The 13,539-nt window shown below is 34.8% G+C and overlaps 2 protein-coding genes across 2 annotated transcripts; one reads left to right on the top strand and one right to left on the bottom strand.

Annotated features, from left to right (window-relative positions):
• The first annotated feature begins 2,900 nt into the window (after nt 1-2,900).
• Nucleotides 2,901-5,818, top strand: LOC134241208 (uncharacterized). Its single transcript, XM_062723278.1, has 6 exons — nt 2,901-3,308; nt 3,458-3,594; nt 4,026-4,357; nt 4,606-4,734; nt 4,878-5,070; nt 5,226-5,818. Exons 1-6 carry the CDS (start codon nt 2,901-2,903, stop codon nt 5,743-5,745), a joined length of 1,719 nt encoding a protein of 572 aa, XP_062579262.1. The 3' UTR covers nt 5,746-5,818.
• LOC134241209 (uncharacterized) lies at nt 4,559-9,622 on the bottom strand. Its single transcript, XM_062723279.1, has 6 exons — nt 9,217-9,622; nt 8,426-8,597; nt 8,003-8,183; nt 6,577-7,202; nt 5,851-6,083; nt 4,559-4,697 (listed from the first exon to the last, which is right to left on the bottom strand). Exons 1-5 carry the CDS (start codon nt 9,523-9,525, stop codon nt 5,851-5,853), a joined length of 1,521 nt encoding a protein of 506 aa, XP_062579263.1. The 5' UTR covers nt 9,526-9,622; the 3' UTR covers nt 4,559-4,697.
• Between the last annotated feature and the right edge of the window lie 3,917 nt (nt 9,623-13,539).

The following is a 13,539-nucleotide window of genomic DNA, read 5'->3' as shown; positions in this document are numbered from 1 at the left end:
TCAGTTTCAAGACTCTGCTCACCGAGTGGAAAGTGAAACTCAGCCATAGAATGGTATGTTCTAGTCTCAGGCAAAGAATTAGACCTCGAATTTGATTGGCTAAAAATCTGTTTCCAAATTGCATCGAAAAAACATTGTAGTGTTTTTATGGAAAATAGGACACTATGAAATTTTGTTTATTCAATGCAATATTTAAAATCTGGGATTGAATTTTTAAACCCAGGCATTCTTTAATTTTTCTCTTTGCCACGAGATTAGCACATACCGTTTTATGGTTTAGTTCGACTTTTCTACTCGACGAGTAGAGATTTGACGCTGTTTATGGAGATTAAAGAAAACAAAGACAAGCAAGTCATATACGGTTGTGTAGATAAATTATCGTAGATGACACAGGTATTCAACAGTTTGCCACTGCCTTTTCTCTGAAAGTGTAAATGAGCGCGATTCTAAGGGAGGGGGGTACTCCGTGCAATTTGGAGTTAGATACCTTGTGTTATTATTATACTATAGGTTAAAATTTATTCCTGAAACAAGTGCCTGTGATAATGAATTACGGATATAGCGAAGTAATTTCAGAGGTTCCGGCGACTTTGTTATAGCCAAGTTTTACTGTACTTGTTTACAGATTTCAATCATACACCATTTTCGTCAAGAATAAAAAAAATGACAAATTGATTCTTTCTTTCAACAAAGATATTGTTCACAACATCTAATTTTAATAAAAACATTATTGGATACTTGATGAGTATTTTTCATTTTTTCCCCATCACCAATCAGTTTATATAATTGGCTTTTCCGGACAGAAAGCAAATCTAACTCTCTTACTTTCAACCAAAACTTGGACCCAGTGTCTGGTGTAAGGCCAGGTCTTCTGGTTCAATCTTTACAAAGAAATCCTTGGCAATGGTGAACAACTTTTTTCACAATCAGGAACTCCTTATCAAGAGCTGTGATTTCAGACATCATCTTAGACAGGAAAGACAAATGTTCCACAAATTCTTCCACAGATTTAGAATAGTCCTCCAGTTTTTTTTGCTGCACCCTGATAAAAGACATTTCCAAATAATTTAAAAACACTAAATTTCATGTTTTTTTGTGGAGGGGGAGATATTTCCAAATCCTTACCAAATAAAGAATTTCTGAAATTTAGTTGCAAATTCAATCAAATTCTTTTTAAAAATCTAAGAATTGTTTCCTTTTCCTCATTGAATACCTTGATAATAGTAAGCAGATCTTCGTTTCATTTGATGGCTATAATGGGCAGCTTATGGTGGGTCTTGCTGATGATCTCCTGGGGGTAGGGGAGACAGGAGTCCCTGAAGCTAGAGCTTATCACCAGAACCATCGCACATCTCCTCTTCACAGTCATCTTCCGCATCTCCTTTACCTACAGACGTTAAAAGAAAGCTGTTACTTCTACAAATTTAGACTTAAGATTTGAAAAAAAAAGTGCTTTTGCCCAAAAAATGCAAAATACAAGGGCACCGCTGAGCGGAGCATCCCCTCGCCTAATGGCAACATCTCACAAGAGATAAATTCTCCAGAGGGACGTTAAACATGTTAAAGATTGATAGTACAATGTATTTTGTTTATTGTCCCTCTCAGGAATTTTTTGCTCATATGAAGGCTTGCCGGTGGAGAGCTGCACATTCTTTCCTATAATAGGGACTTACGACCATTGAGCAGTGAGGGATCTTTTTGTGCCAGCATTTGTTGGGACATGGGCCTTTAGTTACACGGATTTATTCGAAGGACCAGTCTCCATGTCCCACGAAGGGATTCAAACCCACAACATTAGGACCAACTCCCCTACTTTTGACAAAATTATTAGTGGGTGTGTTGTTGTTGATCCATTTTTACAAAATGCAAAGTGGTTAAGGGGGGGGGGGAGCCATAACATAGATACTTTTAAGCTTTCAAACTGGTTCTTAAATTGGTTCCCTTGCAGAAATGATTATTGTCAACTCGTACATAAAATGTCAGGGTTTCGAGACAGTGAAACGCGATATCTGAAGAAATAATTTAACAATGAACTTGAAAATGAATAGGCTTCATCTTTTTATATTTTCACACAAGTTTGTAAACGCTGAGCGTGGTTAGCAAAGGTTTTCTGTTAATCTTGCCCACAAAGTGTAACGAACACACTAACACACACACACACACATACGCACATTTGCGATGCTATATCCCCTCCGCAACTATTTGCATGAGGGGATAATATCATTCTATGACTGAGATTACCAGCTTAGCAACAAAATATAAAATTATTAATGCATCATAATTCTGAAAATATTTTAAAAATTCTTCTCATGATAAACAGATATTATGCAGAAAGCAGGTCTGACCATTTCTGTGAAGGTTGGTAGAACATGATTGAATTCTTCTGTGGACCACTCATGTCTGGCCATGGATTCATCAATGTCCAAGGCTTTACTCTTGTCCACCACTTCACAGTACTGATCAAAGTTCTGTTGGAGGAAATCATATATTGACATAAAACAGGGATTAATCTAGGGCATATTTACTACCGATAATGGGTGTTTTTCCCCTAGAGAAAATTTCCCCTCAAGGAACTTATTTTCCCCTTTTGATGAGTAAAATATTCCCCTTACAATAATAAAAACCTCAAATATAATTTTTCCTTCCTAAAAACAGAATAGACCCCTTTAATAATATATGCAGACATGCGCACAACTACTTCCGAGTGGATACGAGCGTGAAGCGAACCGCGTCGAAAATGTATAAAAACATGTTTCAGATTTTAACTATAATTTTGTGTTAAATAAATTAACTGTTATATTTTTTTCAAAAAAATATTTTCTTGATATTTTTAAAATTAAGTCGAACTTCCTGTTTATCGTTGCCAAGTTTACATTAGTTACCATGCGCGTCCAACAAGTATGGCGACGCGGGAGCATTTAAAGAAAACAAATATAGGCATTTTGAAAACAATAGCTTTAGATCTGGGTATTGATTGTAAGAAGAAGAAAAAAGATGACCTGATTTGCGATATTCTTGCAAGCAGCACAAGTACAGATGCCCTGTGTCCCACTGTTGAGGTATTTTCTTCCTCTGATCCTACACTTACGCAGTTCAAAGAAAACTTGCCACCATTCAACAAAGTTTCTTACCAGCTGATAGGTCCATCAAGTCATGTGAAACCACCTGCCCTTTCTTTTTCCTCTTTGTATGAGTTTATGATCTCAAGGACAAGGCAGGGAGGTCAGAGTGTTCAAAACTTTAAAGGACTGGACAAGTCTCTGAAACATTTTGATGCAGGGGACATCCAAGAATTAAGTATTGCCAACGTAAGTAATACTGATTCTTTAGATTTATTAAGTGATTTTGTCCTTTTTATTTCAATAATATATTATATATATATGTATTATCTTCAGCTACAACCAATACAGTATTAATAATAATTTCATTGTATTTAGACTGTTACATTGTGTTTTAGATTGATGACACAACAGTCTATGTCAAGGCCTTTTGCTTGGCATCTATGAAAAAGCAGAGGTATCAGGTTTATCTTTGCATGACAAACATTGGCAGCACACACAAAGTGGACTTTGCATATTGCCAGTGCCCCATTGGGTAAGTATTTTAAGTGTTACACTTAAGCTAGGAGAATGGTCAAAAGTTCAGTGTTTGACAAAATACTACATAGTTTTCATCAAGACACCCTCCCATCCTCCTCAAAACTAAATTGTTGATTGAAATTTAATTATTTAACAAATACTGATATATTATAACACTGTTAATAGCTTTTATTTCTCTTTTTTATTGATAAAAAACATTTCAAATACCAGTTAAAAAACACATTAAATCTCTGAGTATTAAATTTTGTTGCACAAGAATTTTTGGGGCTCTTGATTCCCCCACCCTAAACTATTTGAATAGTTTTTTTATCTGACACTGATCTTTTGATTTCTCCATTTTAGCAACTCTAATTAATTGTTAAACTTTTATACACTTTAGAATAATTAAATTTAAAAAGTTTTTTTTTCATCATCATTTTACTATAGGTTAGCTCAAGCCTGCAGCCATGTTGGTGGGTTGCTTTTTGCAATATGCAATGGCATCTTTACGACATCCCAGAGCTGTACTTCAACACTTTGCACGTGGAAGATGCCGAGGTCGGTCAACCAGAAACCAACCCCACTTAGCAATCTAAATCTGTCAAAGCCTCGTGCCCAAATAGAAAAGATAAGTGAGGACAATGTTGCAGCAACCGCTTCTCTATCACATGGCTCTGCGATGGCGAAGTTTGACCCTCGCCATTCAGAGGATAAGAAGAATGACATCGACTGGTCATTGCAGCAACTTTCAGAATTAAAAGTCATTTTTCCTCAAACAGGTATTGATTGAAAAATTGAAACACAACTTTCCTTGTTTTAAAAACAGATTGCTCATGTTCTAAGCCTTTTAATTCAAATCATATTGCAAGTTCATATTTATTGATATGATGAACAGGCATAATTGTATGAGACATGAAATTATTAAAGTGATAGTGATATAATTTACAAGTTTAAAAAAAAAAATCTAAATTTTGGTCTTGGTAAAAAAAACACAATAAAATCATAAAAATTTGTTTGAAATATTTAGGTATGGCACATCTGTGGAATGTTCCTGACTCTGGAGCACCGACTGCAGTGTACAATGAAATGGAGGTGGAAACATCGGTCCATCCACTTCACCTGAAAATGGAAAAAATGGTATTCTCTGAAAACAATGGTGAGTCATGAAATATACTCATTTATAAACAGTACAATGATAACCATACAGAATACAGATGATAGTAAAAAAAACAAGTTACATTCAGTGTAATCATCAATTCTAAGTTATCTTAATAAGGGCATTTTTGTGCAATTTTGCAGTCCCACCACCTATGATTGACCAAGACTTAGTAAACTACATTGAAGAACACACAAGAGCACAAAGACTTAGTGATCTATGGAAAAAGCTTCATCTTGGACGGATCACAAGCTCGATCTTTGGTGATGTTCTTCAATCAGGAGACAAACCTACATCCCTAATCCAACAGATTTTGTATGGATCAAATCTAAACAAGTAATTTAATTTGTTTTTTTAACTTTCTAAATACATGTAGCACATTGCATCACAAAACTAACATCAACTTTTTTTTAGATAAAAGGATTAAATACTTTTTGTAAATGCTGATTATTAATCAACAGAAGTTCAGAAACCAGTTTCTACAATTTCAGATACTCTAGGTTACCTCTCGCAGTGCAGTGGGGAATTGACCATGAGATGGATGCAAAAGAAGACTACCTACAGATCAAAAGAGCTATTCAAATGGAAACTGACGTACAGACATCTGGTCTTACTTTATGCTCGACACATTCTTTTCTAGGGGCTACCAGTGATGGGAGAGTGGTTGATAATGAAAGCACTGGACTGCTAGAAATTAAATGTCCCTTCTCCATCTCAGGACAAAATGTAACACTGTTGGGAATATCTGATATCATTTCAATGAATTCAAAACAGTTTTGTCTTGAACTCGGTGAATTGGGCCCAACATTAAAGAAATCACATAAATACTATGCACAGGTTCAGGGTGAGATGGCCATCATTGGGCTTCCTTGGGTGGACTTTGTGGTATGGACGGCAGCCAAGTCAGACAACATTTTCATCGAGAGAATTTACTTCGATGAACAATACGTAAAAGACATGCTACCCAAATTAGTCGAATTTTACATGAGGCATATTTTTCCACTCTTGTAAAATTTTTGAAATACATGTATATGTGTATTCAATTTGAAATTACTAAACTTTAATGTAAATTGTAAAATATATTTGTTTGGTAAAATATTGTTTTTCAGTACTTACTCAAGACTCTTCTGTAGTTGGTTTCTTTCCATCAACAATCGGGAAATCCAAATTTGTTAACCAACAACAAACTTGAAAAATTTTGCTTATGAGAGGCACAATACTAAGGGGGATCACTCCTTCCAAAATGTGGAAATTCTTTACCCGTCCAATACTCCTTTCCACATGAATACGGAGCTGTGCAATTTCTTGCGTCCTGTAGACATCATCAGTAGAAAATTGATTCACATTACCTAAAATAAAAAGGAAGATTTTCTGACATGCAGGACTGGAGATGTATTAGTTGAATTACATATTTTTTTTATTTAATTTCCTAAAAATGCATGGTTCTAAATTTTATTGTCAGACTTTGTCATTAAGTGAAGAAAAAAAAACTATTTTGATCATTTCGGAAATAATCTGTCCTTCACCGATATGACGCCCCCCTCTTCCCTATACAAATTGTCATCTTCTTATTCTAACATAATAATACTGCTACAACTTCAGTAAAGAAAATATACATCATAAAAAAAAATAAGTGTCACAATCATGGCTACTTGAAGATTCGCTAGCACTACAATAGATATTGCATGGGGTACATAAGACCTACTGAATGTTACTGAATAAAATAAAAATACTATCTTAGCACTTTCAAATTTGCCCTCAGCCTCAGTCAATATGTGTTAAATCTAATAATATATATACATGTTTATACATACTATTAATTTCAAACTAATTGCATCATACCTCTGAATGGTGGGATGTTTAGAAAACACTGCTGTTTTTCCAACAAATCGGCAATTGTGAATCCCTTGTCAGCCATCACACTGTCACCTGGCTCAAGCAAACTGATCAGCCCACAATTCTCTGTTAGTTGACGATCTGATGTTTTCCCCGGCCATCCCTCAGAAACAAATGTGATGACACCGGAGGGGCTAATGCCAACCAAAAATTTGACAGTGGTATGGTGTTTATAACTAGAGAATGTCAAACTTTGATTTAAAAGGCTACTTGAACTTTGAATAAACAGTTCAGTGCAATCAATAATAACTCTAGTTGATGGATACTTTACTTTAAATGATTCTGGCATGGTCCTGTTGATGATGTCTTTGCTTGGGAAGGGATTTAGAAACTTAAGTTCAGCATGTAGTAAACTAATCCAAGTGGTAAAGATCATGGAAAATGAGGCACAACTGATTTGAAATCTTTCTGCAATATCTTGGATGTAAAGACCTACTTTCAATCTCATTAGAACTGCAAAAAACTGATCAATGGGGCTGAGATATGATGAAGACATCCGCACTCTATCTGTAGATGTAGTTTGGCCTTGTCCCCTCCAATAGTTCATCCTTGAGCATTTAGGTGCAAGGTAGCTGCAATGATTAATAATTCAATAAATCATTTAAATATTTAATAAAGTAAATTGCTGACATAATATGCATTTAGCAAGCCTACTCTAAAAAAGTTTTCTGGCTAAAATATTTTTTAAATAGATTATTAGATACAAACAGAAAAAATGAGGACAAATTATCTTATTAAATTTTAAATTGAATTTAGAAATTATATAACTTTTATAATGGCAATTTTTTGAAAAGTAGCTCATTTTAAAAATAACTAGTCACTTAATGATCAGTATGACCACTAAGCCCTGCATGAAGTTGGATACTCAAACATTGTTGACATTCCTACTTGTTTCTAAGGCCATCAGTAAAATATTTTTGTTTTATGTACTCTGATCCACATTTTTCAAGGTGGGTATAGGTAGGTTTTGTTTGTTTGTTATTGTTGTTTTTTTTTTGCAGTATCTAACAATTTATTGTCAAATACCCAAAGACTTTTTTTAAGCGGGGGGGGGGGGGGGGGGGTATATAGTAATCATATTTATTGATGTTTTCTTGATACTCTGGATAAGACAGATTTAATATTCATTGCTTTAAAAATGTTCTGTCAAAGCACGAAAAAAGCATCTTAAGGAAATTGTAAATCCTCTTTAGATTGAAACAATCTTTATTTTCCTGAAAACCAATCCCCCACCCACCCCCCCACCCCAAAAAAAAACAACTAAATTTAAAGTACTGAAAACAAGGATTGGGTAGGGGCGATTTTGACGGGAAGGTCGGAGTACATCAAACAAATCATTTTTTATTGTTGGCCTTTAAATATTTTCTTTTACTTGAACAGCCACAAAAAGATGGCAAATGACGGTAATCCTGTGTAGAACTTTGTCATTCCATCGTCATCTTTGATGCGTTCCACACCCCACTTATGCTTGCCAAGTTCCGCTCTTAGTCGACTGACCTCTTGTCTTAGCTCCCTGTTTTCATGAAGTAGGGGGTCTTCTTCACACTGTACACCTAGGATTTGTTATTATGTAACTATAAATATTGCAGCAATATTCATCCTATGTAATATATTATATTTTCATTTGGAATTACATAAATTTACTTGTATTATTGAGGGTATATACATGTATACTAAAAAAATGTTCATCTCACAAAAACTCAAATGTCAATTGATGACCATTTATAAGTTATCTATGTATTCAAATTAATGATTATACCATTTAGATGTTACAAATGTATAGTGGTAGTCTCACTTGAATCAGATGTGAGATGAATGTTAACATCATCTGTTGTGATGGCACAAAGATCTTCATGATCGATATCTACAGCCTCTTCTACTCTACAGTATGATCCATGGGCCAGCAGCGAAAAATGAAGGCTTGCCATCTCCCTCTCTTTCGAGATAACCTCCTTGTACTGTTCTTCCTATTAAATGAATATTTTCTATATTCATATATATTATCAATATTTTAAATGCACAAGCAACAAAATAGACTATTAAACATTAGAATATTCAATAAATAGTACTTACTATTTATTATATTACATAAACACACCAATTATTCAGTTTGCTATTTATAGTGGTGTAAATTTGTTTCTGCAACACTTGATTCTTACATTTTGATATTTGACCCCCCCCCCCCATTATTAAGCATTTAATTAAAACATTATAATTTTGAATAGATAAACTATTTTATTCAACAAATTTACATAATATTAGTAAAACTTTATTGTAGGTATTTGTAATTTGTATTGGTAACTTGATACACACAAAAACGGGTACCTCACGCCCACCCCAACCCCCAAACAACCCCTTTTCACTGTGACGAAAAAAGATTATATAATATGTAGGCTATAGTTTCTGAATTTATGTCAGTGCCTATAATTTATCATACAGTACAGTATCTACACTTCAATTTATATGTACCTTAATATATTTATTGATAAGACTTTTTATTTATGTGGAGTATATAAAAATTGATCACATATACGATAAATATTGCCGGTGTAGGCCTGATTTATCATGTATTAAGACTAAATTTACCTTTGTTGATTCACGTTCTAATCTCCTTTTTTCCCTTTTAACGTCTTCATCCGATCTAATGTCTTTATAAGCAAACAAAGTGGGGGCGTAATTATCATCACTGGGATCATCTCCGTGCCATCCATGCAAAAAATGCTCGGAACAGATCCAACTGTGGTCGCCTGGTTCCCACTTATCCCTGTTGACTGCTTTGATCCACACTCTTCGCTTTCGCTTATTCTTTGGGAAACGGAAGAAACTAACCCCTCTCGATCTAGCATCGGCATTATAGACATTCATACATTTGTAAACACAGCAATTTTTAACCATGATTTCGGAATTTCCGCCTTGTCGCTACAGACGCTGTATCCACTCGGAAGTGTTTATGCGCATGCGCCATTGCTGCGGGACAGATTCATTAAATGAGCTTATTTAAAGTAAAAAATTTTCTGTATGTGAGAAAAATGGTTTTACTTTGCTACTTTATGTGCTTTAAATGATAGTAAAAATGCTGAAATTCAATTACCCCCCAAGCAGGGCTGGCCCTGCACTCTCTCGAGTGGTTCCTAGACCCCGGCTAATTTTCCCAATTTCTCCAGAAAGGGTAGTTTCCCCAAAAACCTAGATTAATCCCTGTAAAATTATCTAAGGATACATGTAGATAAAGAATATAAATTTGAAACAATGTATTTTTCAAAATCTGCATAACATGTTCCATCAATGTTATATTAATTTTGAAATGATTAAACCTTATTCTCAAGTCAATCTTAATAAAACCACATTCCAGTCATTTTGTATATCAAACTTACATGAGAGAACTGTTTAACTTGCTCCAGCTGCATTGCCATGTATGAGCCAAGGTCAGTCAGATATTTTTGGTATTCTGGGTCATCACCAAACAGATTTTCAAGGTCAGGCCAAGGTCGCTGGTATTCCATTCGGTCTTTTTCTTCTTCCTGGTCAAATTTCAATCTAAGGTCATGGGAAGGTGGGGAATAAATTTTGGCTCTCTTAACTTGGACACAACTTGATCTAAAATGAAAGGAATAATATTGGCTCATCATGTATAGAAAAGGAAAAAATTGGTTTTCTTGGTGTCTTTGAGATAAATATTAAACTTTTAGTATTTTATCAAGGTTATGAATTTGTAGGCCCATTTATACCCCCCCCCCCCCCAACTCAAAAAGTGATTTCACAGTAACTGCAGTATTTATATAAAAGGCATGCACAACTTTCCTTGGGGAAGTAAATTTACATTGAGTATAACTATTACAGGCCGCTGTTTACCTTTTCTCCTGCTCTGGGTAGGTGTACTCCTCACCAGGAGTTCTGTCCTCATCCTCTGACTCCTCAGTCTCAGAGCTGTCCCTCCTGTGGTCCTGCTCCTCACCCGAGTCCTCAGAATCACTCTCCTCAGACTCTGACTCTACAAAGTCAAACTTTACTGGATAAAATCACAATTAAGTCTTGAACATGGATATCTCAGTACTATGGATAGGTTAAAGGAGTTAAATACCCAACAAATTTTTCGATAGGTATTTCAACCTTGATAGCTTGAGTCCTGGCATATATTGAAGTTTTTGTCTTGACCCCATTAAGTTTGGTCTGAGATAACACGAATTGCCTGCATTTTGCAAGTTACCCTTAAATTGTTCATAAATTGCTTAAAATCCTAGTTTCCTTGTAATATTTAAAGGATACATTTTCAAGACATTAATAAAATGTTTTCTGAAACTGAAACTCAGAAAAATATTTCCATTCTAACCTGAAGTCTCATGAATATCTTGAAACTGGACAGTTTTTCTAGTGGAAGCAGAGTCTGTTAACTTGTCTGGAGAGTAGGACTTTCCTTGTCTGTGTTTCTTTCTCTCCTCTTTCTGGGGTTTTTCGTCCCCGGGACATTTAGCACCGCTGTATGCTACAGACTGAGGCTATTATTTCCTCTACCACGTCCTTCTGCCTGATTTCCTCCGACAACTGTTAGAGAAATGGGTGTCATCATGAAATAATTAAGCGATTGAAAGGAAATTGACACTTTACTTCTAGATTTAAGGACCCTCCCCCTTTACTTTTGTTTTGATATCACTTGACTTAGCAAACATTCCAAAACATTTTAACAACTATTCACAATTCCATAAATTATATTCTAGTATTTCATTCTCTCATTCACTAACACGGAATTTATTTTAAACATTGCAAGGACTAAATTAAATAATCAACCCATTAAAAATGATACAACCATTTTCCATATATAATGATTTGTTTAATCTTTACATCTGCATGAGCATTAAAGGCCAAATATGATTGAGATATAACACTGAATGTTATAATTCCAAAATAAAGCTTACCTCATCTACATCCGGTGGTCCCTCTACAATTTCTGATTGATCAAAGTCAAAATACGGGATCTTGTAGGGGGTGTCTGCCTTGGGTGGGGGCGGGACCTTAGGTTTACTGCTGGTTTGACTGTGACTTGCCGCAGTCATATGCCTGAAAAGAATATTTCTTACAATTAAAGCAAATTTCTATTGTGGCCTCTTTTTCAATTTTCTCCCAAAACATCTCAAATTTTGGTTAGGGTAATAATCTGACTTGTCCTCATTATTTTTCAAGTGGTGGTATCTCCATTTGAATGAAAAATTTCTTGGAGGAAGTTTAACAACAAACAAACAAATGACATAACAAGAGGCCCAAGGGCCTTGAATCGCTCTTCTGATAAATTGTACAATCTATCACTTCTATTAGAAGCCTCCAACTCTATTAGTATCATAAGACCCGAAATGCATTAACTTACAAAGTTTGATAATATTTAGCCAGTTAAGACTGAAGATATTATAATATAATTATAAAATACCATAAGTAGGTCACAGTGACCTACCTTTTGATTGAAATTTTCTGAGAACTCAAGATACAGTAATTGACAAAGACTGATGATTCTAATTAAATAAGTACCTGAGATATTCAAAAGTAGGTCACCATGACCTACTTTTTGGTCAACATTCTCTGAAAAACCAAGATGCATCATCTGACAAAGTTTGACGATTCTAAGCCAATTAGTACCAGAGATAATTAAATATAGCCATCAAATGTCAAAAGTAGGTCAGTGACCTACTTTTTGGTCTACATTATCCAAAACCCAAGATGCCTAAACTGACAAAATTTGATGATTCTAAGCCAATAAGTACCTGAGATATTCAAAAGTAGGTCACTGTGGCATTCAATGAAACCCTAAGATGCCTCACGCAGCTATGATAAGGCTGCCCGTAAAGTATCGAACTGTTCAAACTGTAGTAACTTCTCTGAACTACCTAGATATGACGTCATAATAGAATATGACGTCAAGTCACTGCATACTTGAGCTACAATAACGGGGAAAGTGTCATAATTTTTATATAGCATGTAGATTTATTTTTGGGACTTATTGTTTAATTCAAGTGTTAGGATTGATTTTTAAGCTCGAGTGTGCGGATATGATGTTGAATATATGAAATCTAAATATGCCTATTCCTTTTGCTTGTCTGATATGCACATAATTAATTAATAGCGAAAAATTATGTGTGAAATGCTCCCCTTATACATCCGTAGACAGAGTTAGAATTTATGAATCGTGTTTATATTGGACTGGCACAAGTGATAAACAAGGACAAATTGAAGATATTCTGTTTGAATCTACAAGAGATTTTTGTACTCTAACTGAATTTTGCTGGGGGATTGTGTGTAGTTTTTCCATTTTTGTATAAATTGCGATAAAGAGTGGAAAATGCCCCTTCTGTAGGTAAGTTGAATTTCTCATAAAATATTTTCTTAACGAGTAAAAAAATTTAACCTGCCCCCTGCACTTTCTATGTCCCAGAGATCACGATGAATTGATCTATGTAACAAACTTTGCATAATATTTTCTCACATAATATTGCATAATATTTTTCACTTGTGCCGAAGCGCTTTTTGTGAAAGAATTAGGAATATCATAAATCTATGTCACGTGATCAACATAGTCATGTGACATCACAAAAATGCTTGAAAGTAAAACATGTTTCAACTATTATCTCAGGTTGACTGTAATTAAAAACAAGGAATATATGATCTCGAAAATTTAAAAAGTAAAATATATTTTTTTCTTCTATATAACTAAGCAAATTTACTCCTTATCTCTCGAACTGCAAAGTTCTGATGATCTCTCAACCAAACCATGGGTCCCGTTACACATATTTCAAATTTTATATCTCTCGAAGTTTTGATTTCGTGTGTTTACAAAATCAAGCGTAAAATTGATGCAGCCTGAACTTACCTTGAACACCTGGGGCTTGGCATTGAGGTGTTAATTGGGTGTTTACATTGATGACA

This window comes from Saccostrea cucullata, unplaced genomic scaffold (genome assembly GCF_032062105.1).
Source record: "Saccostrea cucullata isolate Sc308-1 unplaced genomic scaffold, CSIRO_AGI_Scuc_v1 ctg2057, whole genome shotgun sequence".
Lineage (NCBI taxonomy): Eukaryota > Metazoa > Mollusca > Bivalvia > Ostreida > Ostreidae > Saccostrea > Saccostrea cuccullata.
This window is presented reverse-complemented; position numbering and strand designations above follow the sequence as displayed.

What these genes read in the sequence shown, in the direction of transcription:
- LOC134241208 (XM_062723278.1), top strand. Translation starts at nt 2,901, where the DNA reads ATGGCGACGCGGGAGCATTTAAAGAAAACAAATATAGGCATTTTGAAA. An exon ending in AGTCATTTTTCCTCAAACAG is followed by an intron (nt 4,358 to 4,605) that starts GTATTGATTGAA and finishes TGAAATATTTAG; the next exon opens with GTATGGCACATCTGTGGAAT. An exon ending in TATGGATCAAATCTAAACAA is followed by an intron (nt 5,071 to 5,225) that starts GTAATTTAATTT and finishes CTACAATTTCAG; the next exon opens with ATACTCTAGGTTACCTCTCG.
- LOC134241209 (XM_062723279.1), bottom strand. Translation starts at nt 9,525, where the DNA reads ATGGTTAAAAATTGCTGTGTTTACAAATGTATGAATGTCTATAATGCC. An exon ending in TCATCTCACATCTGATTCAA is followed by an intron (nt 8,184 to 8,425) that starts GTGAGACTACCA and finishes AACAAATCCTAG; the next exon opens with GTGTACAGTGTGAAGAAGAC. An exon ending in ATCTTTTTGTGGCTGTTCAA is followed by an intron (nt 7,203 to 8,002) that starts GTAAAAGAAAAT and finishes TAATCATTGCAG; the next exon opens with CTACCTTGCACCTAAATGCT.